General features: G+C 42.0%; 1 protein-coding gene across 6 annotated transcripts in view; it reads left to right on the forward strand.

Moving 5' to 3' along the window:
- The window catches only part of TRPM3 (transient receptor potential cation channel subfamily M member 3), a 773499-nt gene that overhangs the window by 702586 nt on the left and 47903 nt on the right, over nucleotides 1-23010 (forward strand). For 3 of the 6 annotated variants that reach the window (XM_070431513.1, XM_070431509.1, XM_070431511.1), the window contains 2 exons: nucleotides 3819-4070; nucleotides 9768-9978. In XM_070431513.1, the coding sequence (XP_070287614.1) occupies nucleotides 3819-4070; nucleotides 9768-9978 (463 nt within the window). The remainder of the gene's footprint in view (nucleotides 1-3818; nucleotides 4071-9767; nucleotides 9979-23010) is intronic. The other 3 variants (XM_070431508.1, XM_070431510.1, XM_070431512.1) reach the window with 1 other exon arrangement.

The following is a 23010-nucleotide window of genomic DNA, read 5'->3' on the forward strand; positions in this document are numbered from 1 at the left end:
ATGTTCTCCCATAGAGGGAAAGATGCAGTATTTATTAGACCCCTTCCTATTGAGAACGTAAAAAAATTCTCATATACTAGTGTGTGTGTATATTTCAAGCCCTTCTCTTGGGTTTCTAAACTGCTTTGGGAATATTTAAACTCTAACCAGCATGCCCCCATCCTGAGAGTTTGGCTGTGGGTACACTACTCCCATTTTATAAGGGACTCGACTTATTTATTTTTAATGCCTTGCCCTCTTGCCTTGCTCTGACCAGTCCATAGGCCTCTACTTCCTGACCAGGGTGTGGCTTTTTGCATGTATTTGCCCTGGTCTTTGCGCGGCTCTCTGAGAACTGAGACCTCCTCCCGCTAAGGACTTGGTCTCTGCAAAGTGGCAGCTCGCTCCCCTGTGATTTGATGCCCAGATGCTCCTCCTTCCCTGCGATAAGCAGAAAAGGGAAAGACTAGAGCAAGGAGGCTGGACTCTCTCCAGGGACGGGACTGGAAGAAGACAGGGAGCAGCCTGTACTCCACAGCCTGTTCTGGAAGACGCGGCCAAGCAGGCGGGCTGCCAGGAACCTCGGGCTGCGTATCCATTTCTCCTGAGGTGGCATGTAATAGCAGAGGGCTCGGAGCCCGGGTCAGCAGGGGTCAGCGGGGGGTCAGCGGGGGGTTAGCGGGGTTCAGCAGGAGAGCCCTGGCTTCTGAGGAAGCTGTGAGGTCGGAGGACCTACCACTTCAGTGTCTGACCTTTTCCTCTTCAGCCTGGGGAGGCAGCCCCCTCCTGCCCACCCCGTGGCCCTGAACCCCTTCGAGAAACGCTCAGCTGCCAAGAGAGCAAAGACCCCACAGGTCCCTCCTCACAGTCAGCACGCAGGCCCCAGGCCCGCAAGATCTCAGGTGCAAGACCCTGGAAACATGGCCAAGTTTGCAGGCTTCTGAGGAGGGATATACAAGGCTTTGTGGTTTCGCAAGCTGCCCTCCCATTCCCAGAACCACATACTTCTGTGTGTAGTCACCCCAACAAGCCACGGTAATCCCTTAATGGCGCGGGACTGTTTACAGCATGTGCTGGTAGACATTGTCTCATGGGGTCCTCCCCACCACTGTGAGGTCAACGGGGCTGTTCTGACATCCCCACTTTACTGTCATGGAAAGTACTGGTAAGACTCCAGGTTTGTTTGGGCTATTTTTCTGTATTCCACAGCTGGAAAGGGGACTAGGTCTTAAACTTGACTAGTCCCCCCGCTAGACCCGCCCATTGTTCTTTCAGTGGGTGCCAACCGGGATCCTCCTCGAGCCTGAGAGGTGCCTCCGAGGCAGCTGGAGAAGTGACAGGGGCGGAGGGTGGGGCTCGACTTTCCACTCCAGCTTCACCTCCAGCCAGTTAGCTTGTCAGTTTTTATTTTTTTAATGTTGGGAAATCACAAGAATATTTTCACTGTTCAAAAAGCCATACTATAGCCCTAGCCAGTTTGGCTCAGTGGATAGAGCGTCGACCTGCGGACTAAAGGGTCCCGGGTTCAATTCCAGTCAAGGGCACATGCCAAGGATGTGGGCTCAATCCCCAGTAGGGGGTGTGCAGGAGGCAGCCAATTAGTGATTCTCTCTCATCATTGATATTTCTCTCACTCTCCCTTCCTCTCTGAAAAATCAAAAAAATATATATTTTAAAGAATAAATAAAAAATGATACTGTAAAGCTTGTGTTAAACACTTTTAGGAAAGTGTGGGCAAAGGGTTAGAGAAACTCGTGGCCCCCTCCTCCTTGCCCCCACAGGTGCACACACATGTTTTTGCCCACGTAGGGTGGAGTGGGGGTGAGAAGCCACGGGGACAACAGCAGCTGCGGGAATTCCTGATGCAGGGGGCAGTGGTTCTCAATCTGCGTTCACCAGCTTCACCTGGGAATTTGTTAGAAAAGTAAATCCTCAAGCCCCACACCAGGCAAACTGAAGCAGAAACGCCAGGCGTAGGGCCTAGCCACCTGTGGTCCCCCAGGTAATCCTGATGTACGCTAATGGTTAAGAAACCCTGGTTTAGGAATGAGGCTAGCAGGTGGCTCCTGGTAGCTTGCTTAGCCTTCCAAGCCCTCGTCTTGACTTACAATGACCTCCCTTCCTTATTATTTCAGGCCAAAGTAAGCCATAAAGAGGGATAGGCCAATTCAAATACATAGCTGCAGATTAGAACTGTCCCCTGTCTTTTCTCTCTCCTTTGAGAGGTTCTGAGTTGGGAAAGGGGTGGGTCATAAGTCAAAGAGATGGAAGCTCAGGGGTAAACACAAATGATTCCTAAAAGTAGCCCTGTGACGTTGCCTCGGTAGGCTGGCTTCCCTGGCTCCTCGTATCCTGGGGCAGGCTGTGGGATGGGATGGGTGGCAACTCCTGCTATGTATCTGTTTATTTCACAGAGTGTGAGCAAAAAGGCTCCTCTAGATTTAAGCTCAGTCGGAGCCCCACCCAGCAGTAAAGGGACTGGAGAATTGCTGTGAGTTGTCTTTGCAACAATCAGTCAGTCCACAAATATTTTTTGAGTATTATGTAACAGGCTCTGGGGAACACAGGGTCTACCCTCAGAATTTAGAGTCTAGTGGAGAGAGATGGTGGATGGATAGATAGGTACCTGATAGATAGATAGATAGATAGATAGATAGATAGATAAACAGACAGACACATAGGCACACATACTATACATGCACACAGAAGTTAATTTCATATAGTGATAAAATCTTCAAAAAATAGAATAGAGTAACAGAGAGTGACTTGGGGCTGTGGAGACGACTGCAGGGAGGGCTCTCAAGGAAGGTCGCCTAAGAAGGAAAAACGTGAGCAGAGACCTTGAGGATGAGGATGAGGAGAAGCCAAACATGTAAAAATCTGGGAGAAGAAAAATGCCCAACAGAAGGAACAAGTGCCAATGGCCTGCGCCTAGAATGCATTTGCCATGCTAAAGAGCAGACCGCCATGGCTGCAGGATGGGGAATGAGGAGAGTATGGTGGGCCATCAAATGAGGTCACATCAAGGAGCTTGGATCTTTCTCTGTAATGAAAGCATCAGATGATTGAAGCACTCAATTATCAAAATTGGCTTTAGTATTTACTGTTCTTGTTTATCTCTCAAGTCTCTTTTTAAATTGAGGTGTAATTTACTTGTAAAGAAATGAACAACTTGTAAGGGTACGCTTGATGAGTTTTTACCTATACATACAACTGTGGAATCAACACCCAGAGCATGGCTTACGTTTGTAAAGAGTGTGCTGCTCAGAGAACGGGTTGAGGCAGCGCAGGCAACAGTGGCGGCAGGGATGCCAGTTAGAAGGCTGTGGCAGTCATCTGGGAGCTGTGATGGAGCTTACAATAGAGTGGCAGCAGTGGAGGTGGTGAGAAGTGGTTGGATTGAGTTGGATTTAGAAATAGAGGTGATAGGACATGTTGATGTAGAGAATCTGGTGTGAAAGAGAAGAATAAAGGAGTCCTCCAATATGGTGGTCTGAGTACTTCAATAGGGTGGTGCTGTTGACTTAGATGGAGGAGGATTTCAGAGATTTGCGGGGTATTAGGAATCAATCATTTTATAGGGGAAACCCTAATTCGTGTCTAGGAATTGTAAGGCAACCCTAAAGATCAAACTTATTACTTATATCTGCCTCTGGAATATTTGCCTCTGGATGGCCCACACTTTGCCCAGTTGTACATTGACAGCATGCAAGTATTCCAGTAGACACAGAAAAAGAAAACAAGCTACAGTTGTCAACTAATAGGCCAAGCACCTTGCAACTAGGCTGAGAATATAGACCGCAATCCTAACTAGCCCCACTCTCTTCCTTGCCCCTTAGATTCTGATGTCAGAGCCAGGGAAATTGCTACAGAAAGTGAAGGTATGGCTGCAGGAGTACTGGAATGTCACAGACCTCATAGCCATCCTTCTGTTCTCTGTTGGAATGATCCTTCGTCTCCAAGACCAGCCCTTCAGGAGTGATGGGAGGGTCATCTATTGTGTGAACATCATTTATTGGTACATCCGTCTGTTAGACATCTTCGGCGTGAACAAATACTTGGGCCCATATGTAATGATGATTGGAAAAATGGTAAGTAGAATTCTCTGATTCCATGTGATAAATTCTCAAATGAGGAGTGGTAATAATAGGAAGAGGGAGGTAATTCATTTGGGCCTGCTGTCAAGGTCTAACTGATATGGTCCTGGGGGTGTTTTATTTTTTTAATCTGGAGTTTGACTACATCTATATACATAACTGGACAATCAGCCATCACTCACACATTTACTTACTGAAAACTATATAAAGAGTATATATTTTGTGCCAAGCACTGGACTAGGATTTGGTATACAAATTCCATGAGACTGAAGATAGGAGGAAGAGAAGTAATTATCATTCAGTGTGAGAATGCTGTAATAGACATGTATATAAAGTACAATAGGAACATAGAAAAGAGAGTGGAGATCAGGGAGGGTTTCAAATGGAGGTTATATTTTTGCTGGATCTTGGAGGAGTAAGTCTCCACTCCAAACATATAACAGATTTTTAAGATTTTTAACATTACTTTTTTTTTAATGAAGTGCTAAGAAAATGCCTTTCCCTACGCAGAGAGAAGAAAAACATCGTTTATTTGAATTCAGTTGTTAGGTTGTGCTTGAATTGACCATTAAGTTCTATCACTATATCATGTGTCTTATTACACTACTGGAAAATGATGTCTGTTAAAAACTAGGTTCTATAATGATGCCCTACTTATCTTTTTTTTTTTTTTTTAATGAATCCCAAGTGGCAAACTAATATGCTTCCCCACAATGGCTGCGGAGTTGTTCCAACTTCTTGGCCACATCAGTTTCCAGACCTCCATAAAGACCAAGCCCTAGGGGAACAGCCTTAGTGTGAACCTGGGAGAGCCCAAGTAAACCAGCTCCCTCTCCAGACTCACCAGAGGGAGAATCAGAGCCTGAGTTGTTTTGGTTTTTCTAAGTCAGTTTTTCCACTTTTCTCAGTGTATCCTCTACTTCACCGTTACAGCACATATGTGGAAAAGCCAAGCCATTCATTCTATAATGCCAAACACCTCTTATTGAAAAGCCTCTTCGTTACTAACCTCCACTCCACTTCCATTTATGAGCTATTGAAACCAACAATTGGTCAATAGGTGTTCTTTATCATTCTTACTCAAGTTTTAAAATAATATACGTTATTGCTGCTTACCTTTCAGTCAACAAATCAATATTTATTACGTGGATGTGTGTGAAACTCGACTAAAAGGAATCTTAAGTAACCAACTCTTCCTACAAAAGCACTGACAAAGTCATGCAAAGAGAGGGAAAACTTGAATCCAAAAGGAAGGGGTGATGACACCTTGAACAATTCATTTAACCTCTTTGAAACTCAGTTTAATCATTTCTTAAGTAGTTATAATAGATGCAGAGCTTGTACGGTTGTTGTGATGATTAGAAATTACACATGTTAAGTAGCCAACAGTAGGTGGCTCATAGTAGGTAGTTGATAAATTCTATCTGTTATTATGTTCATATTATACCTGTTAAAATACAATGAAATGGGGAGAAATTGGTGAGTATAGTGATTCTGCTCTATTCCTAACACTTTTGTACAAAAGCTTGGTGTGTATAACAACAGCATTGTTTAGGGAAAATATTCCAAACCCATTCTAGAGAGGAAAAACTTAAATTGAACAAGCTTGAATTTAAGACTAATCCCAAAACTGTATCCCAGTTCATTTGGGTATTTTGGATAGGAAAAAAGAAAAGCATCTTACTCTATGACACTGCCTCTTATATAATCTTCTTTCTACTTCAGTAGTGAATTTGAGATTGTGGGGAAAATTCCTACGTCTAAAAGCAGAGACTCAACTTAGAGTCTACGGGAGACATTTAGAAGGGAGGATCAGTGGACCCTTTACCCAAGTTATATATAAAAATATGTGAGTGTATGAATTTTCTGAGCAGAGAGGAGAAGCTTCCAATGAGATTGTCAAGTGGATTCTTAAATGGGCCCAATGAAAGTGAAGGACTGTAACAGCTATAAAATTAGGCCAAATTTTCTCAATCTTGACACTATTGATATTTTGGACTCAAATATTCATTGTTGTGTGAGGCTGTCCTGTGCATTATAGGATGTTTAGCAGCATCTTCTACCCACTGATGCCAGTAGTATGTACACACATACACACACACACACACACACACACACACACACACTAAAAGTGTCTCTAGATATTGCCATATGTTCTGAGGGTGGGGGGGTGGGGTAGGGGGGCAAAATACCCCCTGTTGAGAAACACTACATTGGGTGATTACATAATCTGATTGGTTGCTTTATTCTAATTAATTGTTACCTTATTTTATTTCAATAAGTAAAATCTGAAAAGACCCAAACCAACCAAATACATTACTTTAAAAAGGTTGAGTGGCATTTAAATATTTGAAATAACTAAAGTCAAACTAAAGCGGCAAGATTATTTTAAAATCCACGTCTATCATTTTAATGATGGCATAATTATCCCTTTTTTATTAGAATTAAACCTTACTATGGAATAAGCAAGAAAGACGTAGTGCATTTTCTCTACCTTCTAACTTATGAATGATTTCATTTATCAGTCAAGAATAAGTAGAAAATGAGTATATTTGGGGGCTTTGTTCTCTACGGGGTTTTTAGGATAATTGGTTTAATAATTGAGTCACTGATCCAGAAGGTAGGTAAAATGTGCCTATAGAATTTATCAGGGAGCCAGATGGACTGCCAGGCAGGGAGGTTAACAAAATATGCCCAGATGTGATTATACTGAAAGTCCCTCAGCATTAGAGAGTTTCTATTCAGTGCTGAGCTGCCAAGTAACTGTGCCCTGTGGTCTAGGGAGAGACACAGCTGTTAAGGTACCTGAATACAATACTGATCAAGTATGATTCCCACTGATCTTTAGATCCAGGATCCCACTTCTCAGTGGGATTCTCCAAGCCTAGTGCTAAGCTTACTTATATAATGAAATACAAGAATAAAAACAACAGCAATAATAGCTTTCATTTACTATGTGCCAAACTCCATGTCAGATAGGTCATCATCATTATAACCTATTTTATCACCATGAATTAAATAGTGGAATAAATTGAAATTGGGCAAGGGACAAAAGCAGGATTCCAACTTCTGTCTACCTGACTCCACAGACTGACCTTCTTCCAGTTCTAATAATAATAATACATTAACATTTACTGAAAACTACCCACATGAAGCATTTCACATATTATCTCATGTAATCCTTACAAAAACAATATGCATTATTATTGTTGTTGTTATCACCATCTTGAAAATGAAAACAAAACAAAACAAAAAAAACACAAGATTAAGTAAGACCACCTCGCTGTTTTTACTAGCAAAGCCAAGATGAAAAAACTCAGGTAGTCTGACACCTGAGAACCCGTGCTTAGCCACTAGAGTATATACTCTTCTCTATAAAACACAATCAAAGAATATTTATAAGAATCAGGTCTCTTAATAATGAACCAACTGGACAAATTAGCTTTAAAACATAAGTAGCCAGCCCCAGTTCTCACCCATAATGTTCTATTTCTGCACTCCGCTCTGTTACATTTTGGTATTTGAATGGAAGCTAAGACTTCTTTGAAATATATGAAATTGAGTGTTTGGGAAGAATGTCTCTGCTCTCTGATTATTTTGATCCTTTGGGTAAATATCACAATCAATCTGAATGAAAACAGTCCTGAGAAGTTAGAACAGTTGCTATATTTACTGGCTGAGTTTTCTTGGATCAGACTAGCTCCTAAATCTCATGAGTACACACCTTCCTCTTCCCACCCATCTTAGTCAATCTAAATAAATATAACATGAAAAACCCATTAGTGTTTCTTCATTGGTAGAACTTCTTGTAAATAAATAATGAAAGAATTTTACAAAATAAAAAAAGAGCAAAGATGAGAAGCAGACCCTTGTTTCCTATAAAACTGTTTCAACACAGCTGGCTTGCTCATTTTAAGAGAGTTCTGAGGCCTCTAAGTTGTGAAAGGAATAACTAATTGACTAGCATATATATTTTAAGGACAGTGAACAAATAAGAATTAATGTCACCTTTTGAGAGACTCTCTTATTTAGTTTCAAAGTCACATAATACTTGAGAGATGGCTTTTGAAGTTGCCTTGAAAGTTGATAAATTGACATAAAACATATTGAGCCCCCATGAAATACATTGAGCCCCCAGTGTCCTAATGCAAACAGGAAGGCTGTAATGTTGTAATTCCAATAACAGGCACCATGGAATGCACTTTTTTAAAATAAAATTTTTAAACTAATTTAAAGCCTTTATTATCCTTGATAAGGTTACCATCAATTATCTTCGTGGGTGGGCATCCTTTGAGGAAGTTTGATATCCAAGAAAAAATAGTCTTTTGTATTAGATGGTTTGATGCAAGGATAGAAACTTATCTCCAACTGGCGTACACCCAGGAGGGATAGATAGATTTATAGCTTGCCATAATGTGATGGAATTGGCCTTAAGGGCTACTGCAGTCAGGCTCTCAACCACTGTTAGGACTGAGTCAGTCTCTCTCTCTCTCTCTCTCTCTCTCTCTCTCTCAAATATCTGCTTCATTCACTTTGATCAGTAGTGGGGCACTTAACTCAGACACTCTGGATTAACATCATTACAGAGAGATAAAGGCAGTGCCTCTTTCCTAGCTTCAGCTGAAAAATATCCAAAGAAAGGATTCTGGTTGGATTCTTGTGTCACATGCTTCCCTCCTATGACTGCTGTTGCCAGAGGTGTGGTACCATGTTTAACCAAGCCTGGCCCAAATGGGTGGGAACTGTTTCTAAAAGAAGAAGGCAGTGGGTTCTGACCAGGTAAAATAATAGTTATTACATTCTCATCTATGTTTGGTGATAATAGGAAAGTAATTTGGCATATAAGAAACAGATCCCAAATTGCATGTGTCATAAAAACAAACAAAAAAAGAAAGAGAAACAAGCGATAACATTGTACTTGAAAGCAGTCAAAAGAGAATTTTATAAACATGTCAAGATGAAAATCCAACCTTTCAACAGCAGGCACAGGAATGGGCTACCTGATTCTAATGCCTATGAAAACACTCTTCCTAACTGATAGCATATGCTGCAAGAGAAGTACAGGAGGAGTGGTTCTTCTGTAAGACAGGTGTATTGTAGAATACCACGCAGTGAGGTGGGTCTACAAGGAGAAGATGGAATATGATGGATATTTGTTGGCCTAGCTTTGTTTACAAATGATTATTTTCATGAGCTTCCACCTCTTCATTAGCTTTTCAGAACTTAGAAAATTTACAACATTGCAATAATTCTTCAAATAGTTCAACTGTCCCAATTCCAATTTTGCTAATAAGGAAGAAACCAAGAAGGACATTTGCCTCCCATGAGAGCAGAGAAAAAGTTAGTACTAAATTCATATAGATACCCAAGCTTCTATGTTACTTGACTCCTAAGTCTGATTTTGACTAGGTCCCATAGACAACAATGGAAAATGAAGGAGTTCCATTGGGCATATATTTGAGGATTTGTTTGTTTTTAATGATCTTTTGAGTTATTTATAACATTCCATGGACATTGGTTTCAATAAACCAAGTGTCCTTTTATCTGGGCACAGCTCCCTATCTAAACATCCCTTATCAGCATTATTCAAAGTGAACCTCCTTCAAAGGTTCCCATCAAGGTCAGTGTCATTGGAACATTCAATCATATGAGTTTTCTTTTGTTTCTCCCTCTGCTTCCCCACCCTTCCAGATGATAGACATGATGTACTTTGTCATCATTATGCTGGTGGTGCTGATGAGTTTTGGGGTTGCCAGGCAAGCCATTCTCTTTCCCAATGAGGAGCCATCATGGAAGTTGGCCAAGAACATCTTCTACATGCCCTATTGGATGATTTATGGGGAGGTGTTTGCGGACCAGATAGACCGTAAGCAAGTTTATGATTCTCATACACCAAAGTCAGGTATTTAACTTCAATCGGGTCATGTCTTTTCCAAGTTCATTTGTTTGTTCTCAATAAATGGCTCAAGATAGAGGACCAATTCCTAGCTTGCTACCTTGGAGGAAAAAAAAAAACAATTACAGAAGGTGAATATACAATTTTAGCAAAGTAATCCTCGGGTGTTTCTTCAGGTATGTCCTTTCTGTGACACAAATCAACATCTGCTATGCCAAATTTGATCAAGAAATAAACCATTTAACAAGATTGAAATTCTTTGGGAATTTAAAATCCTAGGGCCATGTGTTGACTATTTCAGTATTAGTAATATAATTACATCACTACTCCCCACCCCTACCCCAGCCTGTAAAAAATAAATTCCTTGGGTTTGACTTAAGAACAAATAAACAATTCTCAATTTCACCATCAGAATTCAAGAGTGAGGGCCAACATCTGCATGGTGTTTTCCTTGCACTGGAAACTATTCTCCAGCTCCTTTCCCCACTGTCTAAAATTATGTACTTTTGAGACTCAACAGAAGCTAGTATTCATTGCCTGGAAGTATGGAAAATGCCTTAGGTTATAAATTGAGTTGCTTGCTCTAAAGGCTAAACATAAAATAGTATCTATATCATGAAGTGATTTAGTGTGGGGAGTGAGCAGCAGCAGCAGCCAGGCCCCTGATGTTTCAAGCCCTAATAGGTGCTGATTCTCAATAATAAACACTCTCCTTGTATAGAGTGTGAAGATAGTTGTATCCTAGGAGTCTGTTCCAGAATTTTTTTTGGACCAAATGTCAGGGCGCACCAGGCATTGGGAAGTTGTTTGAGAGGAAAGTATCAGGAAAGAAAAATCTTTCCGTGTGGAGGAGTCGAACCCCAGGAGCAACTATTTCTCATTTCCCCTGAGGACTTTAGCTCTAGAAATAACATCCCTCCAACACTGTTGAATTAACATTTTTCAGACATTTTTTGCTGACAGGCCAGCCATTTGAGCCCTGGACTGTGGACATGGATTAGGGTTACATAACCAGGTAGTAGAGCTTATTAAGAGCAAGAGCAGACTCCAGTCAGCATCCCTCTTCCACCCCCGCCAGTCCCAGGTAGGACTGAGACCAGGAAAATAAGGACAAAGCACCAAAGAGTGTGAATCCTGCAGGCCGGGGAAGAGCATGTGTCCACAGGAGACAGAACATACCTCTACATCATTTTCCCTTCCTTGGTGGATTTTGAACGAATACCCTTTCCCTCTCAGAATGAGTTTTCTGAGGCAAGAAGGCTAAATGGAACAAATATTCATTTCATAAGACTCAGCCAACTCACTGAGGAAGAATTTTGACTCCGTCTCCTAGCTGAAATATCTTTGGTTGACAATGTGCAGCCTTCACCAAGACAGCTTTCCAGAGAAAACTCTTTTGGAATCTTCCTTTCAAATGGTCCCTCGAGGCAAAACAATACTTCAAAAGCCCACCAATGATCCTTCTCCTCAGAGACCAAATGTACTATTTCCCCCCCCCCAAGAAATTGCTTTTCCACTTACATTATTTTGCCTTTTCTCATTTTCCTTTGTTCCCTAAAATGAGACTCAGCCCCCCGGGTATTTTGACAAGGTAACATTTGGGGATGGGAGAGAAAGGGAGGTACAGGTGTGTTTTATGAATGGGATTCTGTCTGTCCTTCTACAAGTGGCCATTTATTGATGTTGTACTATGAACCCAGCCTAGTGCAACAGACACCTCCATCTGGCTGAATAAGAGGATTTATTCTTGTTATTTTAAAAGAAGGGCTGATTGTAGTTTAGAACTTGAAAACCACCCCGGATACAGAAGAGAGGTGTTCCGTCTGAGTGAAGTATGAAAATAGATTTCCCACATTGTTAATTAGATCTGTGGTGCTCTTTGTGTGTGAGGATAAATTTCTACCCCAAATCCCACTATGTAACCGACCCAGCCTTGGATGCAACCTTCATGACACGCTTCCCCTAGCCACTTCCTTCTTGATGTTCTGAAGGAACTGTTCGAAGCCACTGTTCTAAGCTAAATCAGCCAGTTTTCTATCTAGAGTGCTAAAGAGTATTTGTCCTTTCTCAAATGGGTATAGAAAGATTCCGCCAAATGTGTCATCACATTTGGCCAAGGTCATTGGCTATCCCTGTCCTCTAAATTATTTGATTTTCATGCTATGGCACTGGGTGGGCCCAAGGGGGATTGGGTGACTGCCCCACCCGGTCATTCAGAACTGCCTGGGAGACCCAAGTACCAAGCTATTTGAGAAAGGTACACATCATTTATGCTGCCCTGTAGTGTCTTGCCTCTTTTCTGTGCCGTGTCTAGGTTGGTTTGTGAAGCATGTGTTCAGGCTGATCGGATCTCATATCCACCTGACCCACAGCCCTGCCCAGGGCCTACCAATTCCATGCTGCCTTGTGCCCTGTGTGGGCCTCTCCAAGTGCTGCTCATTCACACACACCTCAGAGCGACTCATTTCTAACGTAATGCACGCGCTCTATATCTAACTTTTTGCTTTTAACTGCAAAATTGCTGAACCCATTTCATGTTTGGGGAAATAATCTTTCTTCATTGGGATGAATATATATGGCTATATAGTGGGGCCCTAGGATTGGGTCACTAACCTCCATCTTACACCTCAGAAGGGAGAACAGCTTTGATGCCCTCAGTTCTGGGAGCAATGATACTGAACAACAGATTTTCTATGTACATTTCCTTTTTGTAGTTTTCCCTAAACCCAGAGACTATCTAGTAAAGCCAAAAAAGCTAGAATAAGACTTATAAGGTTACTTTCCAAATGTATTTACAGACTAAAAGAATGGAGTCACTGTAAACTCACAAAATAACATAGGTGCTTTTACCTCTAAACCAGGTTGAGCTAACACAAATGATAGTCTGGCTTTAATCTCAATAATCTGTAGAGGCTAAAATATTTGCTTTGGTGGTGGGAGCAGAAGTGAGTGCAAATACGTGGTTGGAAGCAGCAGATGGTGAAACTGGGGAAGGGACAGCAATGGGCGGCTCTGTCTGGACACTTTGACCAACACCCTGATTAACTGATGGGAATAGAACTTGCTGTTGTTGGTCTGTTTGTTTTCACTTTGTTTTTTCCGAATAGCTCAAAATCACCCCAGGTGTTTGTTATGTAAAAGGCTAACTCCCTAAGACCCAGCCTAGGGGCCACCATGAGGTGACTTAGGCTGCCGGTTGCTAAATGCTTCGCTACCAAAGGATGACATTCTTTTGGGCATCTCATTAAGGTGACCCAAGTTGCATGGCTTCTGAGAGCTGGTCAGGATCCCACTGGAGCCCAAGTGAGGTAAAAGCCACTTAGAGAAGAGGCGCAGCAAAATCAATTTCCAGCATATTCATGCCAAGGCCAGGGCAAAGATAGTGGGCCTCTCGCCAGCTGAGAAATCTGGTTCTGTTTGGGTGTGTGAGGTACCTGGAAGTTCACCTTTGTTGGCAGATTCCTCCCACCTCTGAATGAATGAAAAGACTCTTTATTTACAGGGCATCCTTGTGTTGCCTGTCGTACACACAGATTCCCTAGGCCGTACCAGGACAGGGGGGAAATGAGTCATGCTCTTGAATGCATTAAACCAGGCTCTAAATTTAGTCCTTCTTTCTGCTTCTCTGAGTGTTTTTACAAGTTTGGGTAGTAATACGAAAGCACTACTTTCTACCATGACAACTTAATATTATTTGGCTGTTTCCACTCGCCCTAAATTAGCCAATCTACTTAACGCGTGGGTCAATTTTATTTTCTCTTACTGCCTAGGGCTTTCCATCTGAAATTAATAGGTAATCTGGAATAAGAGGGGGTTCTTTTGTTGTTTTGGTTTGGTTTTGCTCTACTTAATTAATTAGTACAAAATTTTTCTATTAAAAAAATCCTCACTCTTTTGTACCCCTGTTGTCTCTGTGATGTTGACTTGATTTGAAGTGCTGTTTTTATCAGGAAACATAGAGTATGAGCGAGCATGGAAAGCTAAAACCCTCTCCTGCATTACTTTTCTGCCTCAAATTATTTGTTCCTCTCTTCAGGTGTGGAAATTAGAATAACTCAAGGCCAGTCTCTAAAATGTGCCTGCTTATGGTGGAACTTAGAGCAGTGTGAACAGGGAAGATGGATATTGTCATGCATTTCAATTGTTAGACTCCAGTTCTGGGGACTCGGACTCTGCATCTGCTTGGTATTCAGGACTGACCTTTAAAGGATGCAGCGCACACTAATGCCCAACAGCTATTGCACGGGGAGTGTTGCCTGGCCAAACAAAGTATTTTGGAGAAGAAACACTTGAGACAGTGCCAACTTTTGGGAGAGGGGGAATTGTTTTGCTGGGTTTTGTTTATACAAATTGCTAGGGAAGCCAGCCAATATGAGCCACCACCCCCATCTTCTGTCCCTGAAAGTCAGCTTACATTCTCGGGAATACCCACCTGACTTGTTTACAATGCACATTGAGGCTTAGTGGGTTTACAAACAGCAGCACTATCGGCAGACAAGCCCTTGTGATGATTCCGTATGCAGTGTGATCAACATTTGTTCCACTATCATAATGTTCACTGAGCCTTTGCTCCCAGCTTGGCCTTCATTTTTCATTGGTCCATTCTTCATTCACTAGATATTTTTCTATTAATGAGCTGGACACTGAGGTATAGGGATGCACGTGATAGATAAACTGTCTTCAAGGGGCTTACCGTCCAGGAGAGTCAAACTGATGTTGATAGGATTATGTGGAGATGGAACCCAAACAAGAAAGTAGTCAGTTCTTCTGGGGTGAGAGTAGGAGCCCAATAGATATAACCTTGCAAAGAATGAGAAGGTTGGGCTGAGCCCTGAAATATGAGCAGATGTTTGCTAGGCAGAAAGGAGCAGAGGAGTGAGAGGGAGAAGAACGGCATTCCACACTGAGAGCGAGCATGGAAAGTTCCAGGTACGGCAGGTAACTTAATATGGCTGGCTGTAAGATGAAGGGCAGGAGACAGGAAGCAGGACAGATGGATCTGAAGAGAGAGACAGGAGTATAGATCTTGGAAGACTCACACTCAATGCTTGGATAATGCCATGATCTGGTATATGATTTAGTGAGCGCTATCAAGCAAAACTGTAAAGGGTCCATAAAAGGAGTTGAGATGGGAGGTGAGAGGACATTAGCTAATGCAATAGCAGTTGGGGCGGAGAAGAGACTTCAGGAAGGTAAAATCAGAAGCACCTGGACAGAAGTCAGATGGTGAAGATGGAGGAGATGGAAGTGGATGAGGATTTAAGATAAAGGAATTGAAGGTCACTCCAAGGTTTCTGGCTTAGTCTAAAACCAGCGTGTCAAACTCAAAGGCTAACACAGGCCAAATAAACAAGGTTTAAGTTTATGTGGGCTGCAAAAAAAAAAAAAAAAAAAAGCTTCAATTTTCATAGAAACGTAGGTTTATTTCGATAGAGACATGCTGAACACAAAGGGCTGAAATAAAATGAGTAATCGTTAACATAAAATAATAGAACATTTTAATAAAAGTTAATATTTTTTCTTGAACATTAACTTACCAGACACTGAATAACTGCACAAATTAATAAGCATAATGCAAATAAACCTATTTTTCTTGTTCTCCTAAAGCGAAATATTTCCTATTGTGCACACCAAACAAGTCAGTCCAAGACTAATGACGTGGCAATCGGCTGCTAAAATATCCACTGCTAGTGTTAGTGGAGAGAAATGGTGTGCCTGCATGTAAGGCGCGTAAGGGAAACGAATGCAACACGATTATAGTTATCAGTCAGTAGTGAACGTTGTAATTCATTAATAATTATGTATAACAGGATATTTTAAAAATTAAGTCACAAAATTTTTATTAAACTGTTTCTTACATACCGTTATATTGGCTGGACCACAAAAATATTCGTTGTGGGCTGCATGCAGCCCACAGACGGCGAGTTTGACATGCTTGGTCTAAAAGGTGATATCATTTACTGATGTAGAGAACCTGGGAAAAAGAAGGATGGGGAGGAGGGGAGTTGATCAGTTGGGATTGGATTGAGTTTGAGATTCCCATGGGAATTCCCAGAAAACCATGAAGAAGGCTATTTTATATATCAAACTCTGGAGCTAACTAGAAAGAGCTAGACTAGACCTAGAGATTTGGAGATCAAGAACATAACTATCTGTCAAAGCTATGGAAGAGAGTAAGCTTGCCAAGGGAGACAGGTAGAGAGTAAAGAGAGGTCCAGGGTAGAATGCTAAGAATGGAGGAATCAGTAGTATCAAATGCAAGATAAGAGTTCAATTGGGTGAATGTTTAGAAGTGTTCATTCAATGAGACCTTCAGGGTGTCGCTGGTAATTTTGGCTAGAGAATAATCATTTCAGTGGTGAGTGCAAAAGACAATTACAGTGATTTAAAGAGCAGATGAGCATCAAGGTGAGGCATTTACTAGGGAAGAGAGAGAGAAGTATTGTATGGGTATGGGAGGTATCAATGAAGGGGGGCTTTGAGAAGAAGAGTACAGTAGTTCCTCATTATCCCTGAGGAATACTTCCCAAGTCCTCCAGTGAATGCCTAAAACCACAAATAGTACTGAATCCTTATATATACTATGTTTTTTCCTATACATACATACCTAAGATAAAGTTTAATTTATAAATAAGGAACAGTAAGAGATTAATAACAACTAATAATAATAAAATTGAACAATCATACCATAATAAAAGTTCTGTGAATGGTCTCTCTCATTCTCTCTCTCTCTCTCTCTCTCTCCCTCCCTCCCTCCCTCCCTCCCTCTCTCAAAATGTCTTATTGTACTGTACTCACCCTTCTTGTGATACGAGATGATACAGTGCCTACATGATGAGATGAAGTGAGATGAGTTACGTAGGGATTGTGACATAGTAAAGTTAGGCTGCTATAAGGGTTTCTTGAACACAAGCACTGTGATCATTGAGAGGGTTACTAAGTGACTAATGAGAGGGGAGTATACTGCATGGATACACTGGACAAGGGAATAATTCACATCCTGGGTGGGACCAAGTAGGATGGTGTGAGATTTTATCACGCTACTCAGAATAGCGCACAATTTAAAACTTGTTTACTTCTAGAATTTTTCATTTAATTATTTCGACTGCAGTTGACCACTGGTAACTAAAACCTCAAAGCGAAACCTTGGATAAGGGGAACTACTCTAATGTTTTGTAATCACCACTCTGGGAAGTCAGTACATAGCAAAGAATTGCTTAGGGCCACCGATTTGCATAGCTCAGTTTTCTATTTTCTCAGTCAAGACTCAGCAGTCCAGATCAAGAAAAACAAATAATTGGATTAATCTAAGATTGAAGCTTTGCAGTGTCTGTATGGCAGAAAGAAAGAGGACTAGCCTTTCTGAAGATGCTTGCAAGTGTTCTTAAAGTTATGCCTTTTGAGATCTAAGATGGCAGGAGAAGAAAATAAAAGTATAGCCCTGACCAGTTTGGCTCAGTGGATAGAGCCGGATTCAATTCTGGTCAAGGGCACATACCTTGGTTGCAGACTCAATTCCCTGCCCTGGTCATGTGACAGGCAACCAATTGATGTGTCACATCTATGTTTCTCTCTCTCTCTCTCTCTCTCTCTCTCTCTCCCCATCTCCCTTCCACTCTCTCTAAAAACACAACAACAACAACAACAACAACAAAACAATGGAAAAATATCCTTGAGTGAAGATTAACAAAAACAATAAAAATTAAAAATAAAGGTATAATGTTAGTAAGTACCTAGGAGGAAAAAAAGTGATCAAAGGTCTAGCCTGAGCACCAAGTAAATTGAGAACTAAGAATTCTAAGAGTAATGATGATAAGATGATGTGGTCAGAGAATACTAAATTGCCATTCAGAATTAAAAGGTGGAACTATTCAGTTAATAACAATGTCTAGAGATGGCCATGAGAATGGATTCTAGGATATGCTGGAATTGAGGTCTTTTTTTCTCTCTTTTTTTTATTGCTTAAAGTATTACAAAGAGTATTACATATGTCTCCTTGGAATTGAGGTCTTGAAGCGTCTTGAAGCTAGGTTCTTCTGTGTTTGTCAATACAAATATTGAAGTGTTTGTAAAAATGACAGGAGGTGTGAAAAAGAAAACTCTGGTCAGGATGACCTGAAACTCAAAGAAAGGGCTCTTTGCACAAGAGTGTAAAACAGTGATTTGGAAGAGGAAGAGTATCAATGAAAATGCAGACATTGCTTATGGGAATGACAGTGGTGGATGTACAAGAATGTACAATTTCCATTTGACAATGTTACAAGAAGGTGGTGTCTTCCTGCAAAATGGGTTTTGTTTAAGGCAAGAAAATATCCTATATAATAAAACCCTAATTGCAAATTGACCAAATGGCAAAACAACCTGTCACTATGATGCACACTGACCACCAATGAAGGGGCAGACACTCAATGAATGCAGGAGCTGCCCCCTGGTGGTCAGTGCACTCCCACAGGGTGAGTGCTGCTCAGCCAGAAGCTGGACTCATGGCTGGTGAGCACAATGGCAATGGCGGGAGCCTCTTCCACCTTTGCTGCAGGCGGGTAGTAAGGAGTGATGGGTCCCAGACTGCAGGAGGGTGCAGGCCGGTCTCAGGGACCCCCCTCCAGTGCACGAAATTTCATGCACCGGGCCTCTAGTGGGCTTACAAACATAAGAGATAGCAGTAGAGTTGTGTTCAGTGCCAAGGGTGTTCCAGAGGCTCTGGAGCAAGGGAGGAAAGGGAGGAGTGTTGGGAAAATTCAGTGGTCAGAAAGCCCAGTGTCATTTGAGGACAGTAGCATAGGGGAGGATAGTTGACCAGAGGGCCTTGCATTGCAGGAATAGAGGATGATAGGTAAAGGAAGGCTGGTGGGAATAACTTTTCCAGAGTTCTGAGGCAGCTAAAGACTGGAACCCTAGTAGTCTAAGAGGCCAGATGAGGCTAATGGTATCTAGGTACCTAGGTCTCACAGGCAGTCTAGTGATCTTTGCTCAAGATCGTACTGGGGACAGATTGTTCTGGTGCCTTAAAAGGATGGAACTCTAGACTTTGTGTAGTGATGCAGAGCAACCAGATTCTAAAGAGGAACCTCCCCAGATGGCGGGGGAATTCTCTATCTCAGAGGAGGCTCTCCTTTTGAAATTAGCAGTGGTCTATGATACTAGAGAAATACCTTTCACAAGAATGAGCTCTTATTATCAACTTGGGGTATTCAATTTTTCTTTAACCTTGTCTAAACTTGCTAATATGTTGCCTATAATTAAATTTAGTGCTTGGTCCAATTGACCCTTTTCAGCCTGCATTGTAACTCTGCCATTAGCAGAGTATTTGGGGTACATCTTAGGTTTTCATGACTCCAAAGCCTATGCTTTTTCTACTCTAGCACAAATACCCCAAGTAAGTCCTACATAACCCTATGAAAAGGAAGGCATCAGCAGATGGGACATATTTGAAATTCTCGAAAACTTTTCAAAAGAAAACCACTTCCAAACCACTTCCCAAAAAGTTGTACTTGGGAGAGAAAAGTTACTTCCCATCTAGTTGTTGGAACTATTTTGTCTCTATGAGGAAATAACTTATCACGGAGTTGGGGGAAGGGGATAAAAATTGTGTGCCCTTCCATAAAGGCAAATCAGTATGGCTTCCTTAAAAACTATGTTGAAACTTGTGCTCTTCAACATGTGAAAAATGATCTAAAAATGGAAGTCTGGCCCAGCCAGCGTGGCTCAGTGGTTGAGCATTGACCTATGAACCAGGAGGTCACAGTTCAATTCCCAGTCAGGACACATGCCTGGGTTGCAGGCTCGATCTCCAGTGGGGGGTGTGCAGGAGGCAGCCGATCAAAGATTCTCTCTCATCATTGATGTTTCTATCTGTCTCTTCCTCTCTGAAATCAATAAAAATATTTTTTAAAAATAAAAATTGGAGTTTACAAGATTTAGAGAAGAAACTAAAGTTTATGACAATCCTGAATACTAAGCCAACAGCGAGGGACTTCAGAGAGGCTTCATGTGTGTCAGCAGAAAAGTAGCAGAGAATGTTTACAATGAGCATGTTTAAGATGAAATTAGTCACTAAAAAAAACAAGAATACTCCATACTCTAGCTAGATACAATCAAGAACAGGTAAGAAATAATCACTATAGACCAGTGATGGCGAACCTATGACACACATGTCAGAGGTGACACATGAACTCATTTTTTGGTTGATTTTTCTTTGTTAAATGGCATTTAAATATATAAAATAAATATCAAAAATATAAATCTTTGTTTTACTGTGCTTGCAAATATCAAAAAATTTCTATATGTGACACGGCACCAGAGTTAAGTTAGGGTTTTTCAAAATGCTGACACGCCGAGCTCAAAAAGTTCGCCATCACTGCTATAGACTGAATACTAGAGACATCATCATGGTGTGTAACTCAACCCAAAATGATCTTAGAAAATATCTAACATAGCATTAAAAATAAAACAGAGGGGGCTATCTTTACCTAATGCAAAGCCGTATTGTGTACTGTGCCTGGGACACCAAGAATAATACTGATCACTATTTCTCAAGGAAGATATGAATACATTGATCTGGAGAAGAGCAGCCAAACTAATCATAGGAATGAATGAAAAGCTGCAATTTGAAGATAGATCGGGAAGACTGGAGCTCTTTGTTCACTATGAAAGATAAAAGCCACATGCCTGAAGTCAATGAACTTCCTAAGTGATTCTCTCAGTGAATAAAGTAAACATGAAATGGATCCCCAAATCCCAGTATACTTAAGCCAAGAATCCTTTGAAGTGTGCCAGATTTCGCCCATGGGCTGTAGTTCACTGACCCCTCATCTACACCATCCAGTCATGCAATTGCATCCACTCCGTCCCCCTACTTCAGTTGAGGAATGTGTGAAACTAGAGGTCCAGGATGGAATCAATTTCCTACTTGACATTTTATCCAAATACATAAGATGACACTGCTTTGTGCATTCATTTTTTTATTCTACTGATTCAAATAAAAAAGATCAAAAGAGAAGATTATGTCTTTTGTTGAGTCAGTGCATAAGGAAACCACGCTGGTATAGGCATGAGTGTGGCTCTCAGACCACAAATGCAGATGCTGCCAGAAAATCAACTTTATTTTTATTATAATTCCACTTATTTCTTTTTTGAACACCCATCCCCCCTAAGCAGGTACAAAGCCAATAGTTGGTTGAAAGATAGGCAGGAAAAATGAGTATTTCAAAATTTGATCCTATCTCACTGATTTAACCATCTTGTAAATAAAAACAGGATCCCCAAAATAAACCTATTGGCACTAAAGGTCCAGATGTTCTAGATATAATCTTCGTGTTCCAAAGAGGAGTGTGGCTTGTGAAAGAATAATAATCTGTCATAAAAAATCATCTCACGGTATTACGAAGGGATTTCTTAAACTCTTAGAATGGGAGTAGGCCTAGCAGATTCTTCCGGAATAGCCTGGTCCAATAGAATCTTCTGTGACAATGGAATTGGTCTAGATCTGCTTTGTCTGATACTAGTGGCCCGGTGCACGAAATTCGTGCACATTAAAAGGGAATTAATTAGAAGAAATATTTTAATATTGCTATTTGCCCTTTTTCTATAATAGAAGTGTCAGAGATGAAATAAAATTAGTAAAATGTACATAAAATCTCCCTCCTGTCAGAGTCTGGGGCATGCCGCAGGACCTAGAGTCAAGTCCCCACCCACCACCCACATGCACTTCGAAAACACAGGAGACCCAGACCTAGCTGACCCACCCCCATTGGGTGAGACCCAGACCTAGCTGGCCCCACCTCCGTCAAGCCCCTCTGGGCGGGGGGCACAGCATCAGGTTCCCCAGCCTGGCGCTGGGGGGGGGGGGGGGGGTGCAGCCTCAGGTCCCCTGTCAAGCTCTGCCAGGTGGGGGACATGGCCTGAGGTCCCCTGGCCTGGCGCTGGGGCGGGGGGCGCAGCATGAGGTCTCCTGTCCCAGCACCAGGGCGGGGTGCACAGCCTGAGGTCCCCTGGCCTGGGGGGTGGGGGGTGTGTGGCCTGAGGTGTCCTGGCTCGGTGCCAGAGGGGGTGCGGGGGGGGGGGGAGGGTGTGGCCTGAGGTCCCCCATCAAGCCCCACGGGGCGGGGGGTGCGGCCTGAGGTCCCCCATCAAGCCCCCCCGACTCTCCTCCCCCCCCCCCCCCCCCCCCACAGCGTCGTCAGCACTGGATGGGGATGCACGCAGGCAGTGCCACATCGTTAGCCAGGGATGCAGGCAGGCAGCTTCACCTCAGCGCTGGGCGGGGATGCACACAGGCAGCCTGACATTAGCAGTGGGGGCGGAAGTCCCCACCCCCATCCCCACCCACAGACTGTTCGTGACTGGGACACCGTAATGGACAAATTAGCATATTACCTCTTTATATGTATAGATTGTAGTTTCTAGTTACATGTGGCTAGTGAGCCCTGAAAATGTGGCCAGGGTGAATAAGAAAGTGAATTTTTAATTTTAATTTTATTAATTTACATTTTAACTTTAAAAGTGGCATGTTGCTCGTGGCCACCCTATTGGACAGCTCGGTGCCTGACTATAAAAATGCGTTGGAATGCCAGTTCCATGTCCCCTGCTGTAGCCTCAGCATTGAAAACTGTGGTCAGTGCTCACTAAATAGTCGGTGCATAAATTAAACCTCCTGAAGGAATAAAAAGAGAGCAAGGTTGATATCAGCTTTACACAATCAAAAAAGATTTCAGTGACTATGTATAAAGGAGTTAGAAATTTGTCAGTTGAGAGGGTGAAAGGGCATTAAGTTTATTATAAGGGAATTTAAAATTTGGAATAAGTTAAATGTAAGGATCATGGATTCATGCTTCAGAGAAAGAGAGGAAAAAGTGAGCTCAAAGGGAATCTTAGAGTTGGTAACTTCCTGCAATTTAGTTAAATTAGGTTCAAGAAATATTCATTGAACAAGTCGTCATTCTAGTCTGTATGCAGAGAGCAAATGTTGTTCAGCTATGAAGAAGAGAGGAGCCCTAGCCAGTTTAGATAGTGGATAGAGTGTCATCCCACAGACTGAAG

The sequence above is a fragment of the Myotis yumanensis genome, unplaced genomic scaffold (assembly GCF_028538775.1).
Source record: "Myotis yumanensis isolate MYYU_CA2020_CCGP unplaced genomic scaffold, mMyoYum1.0.hap1 SCAF_12, whole genome shotgun sequence".
Taxonomy (NCBI): domain Eukaryota; kingdom Metazoa; phylum Chordata; class Mammalia; order Chiroptera; family Vespertilionidae; genus Myotis; species Myotis yumanensis.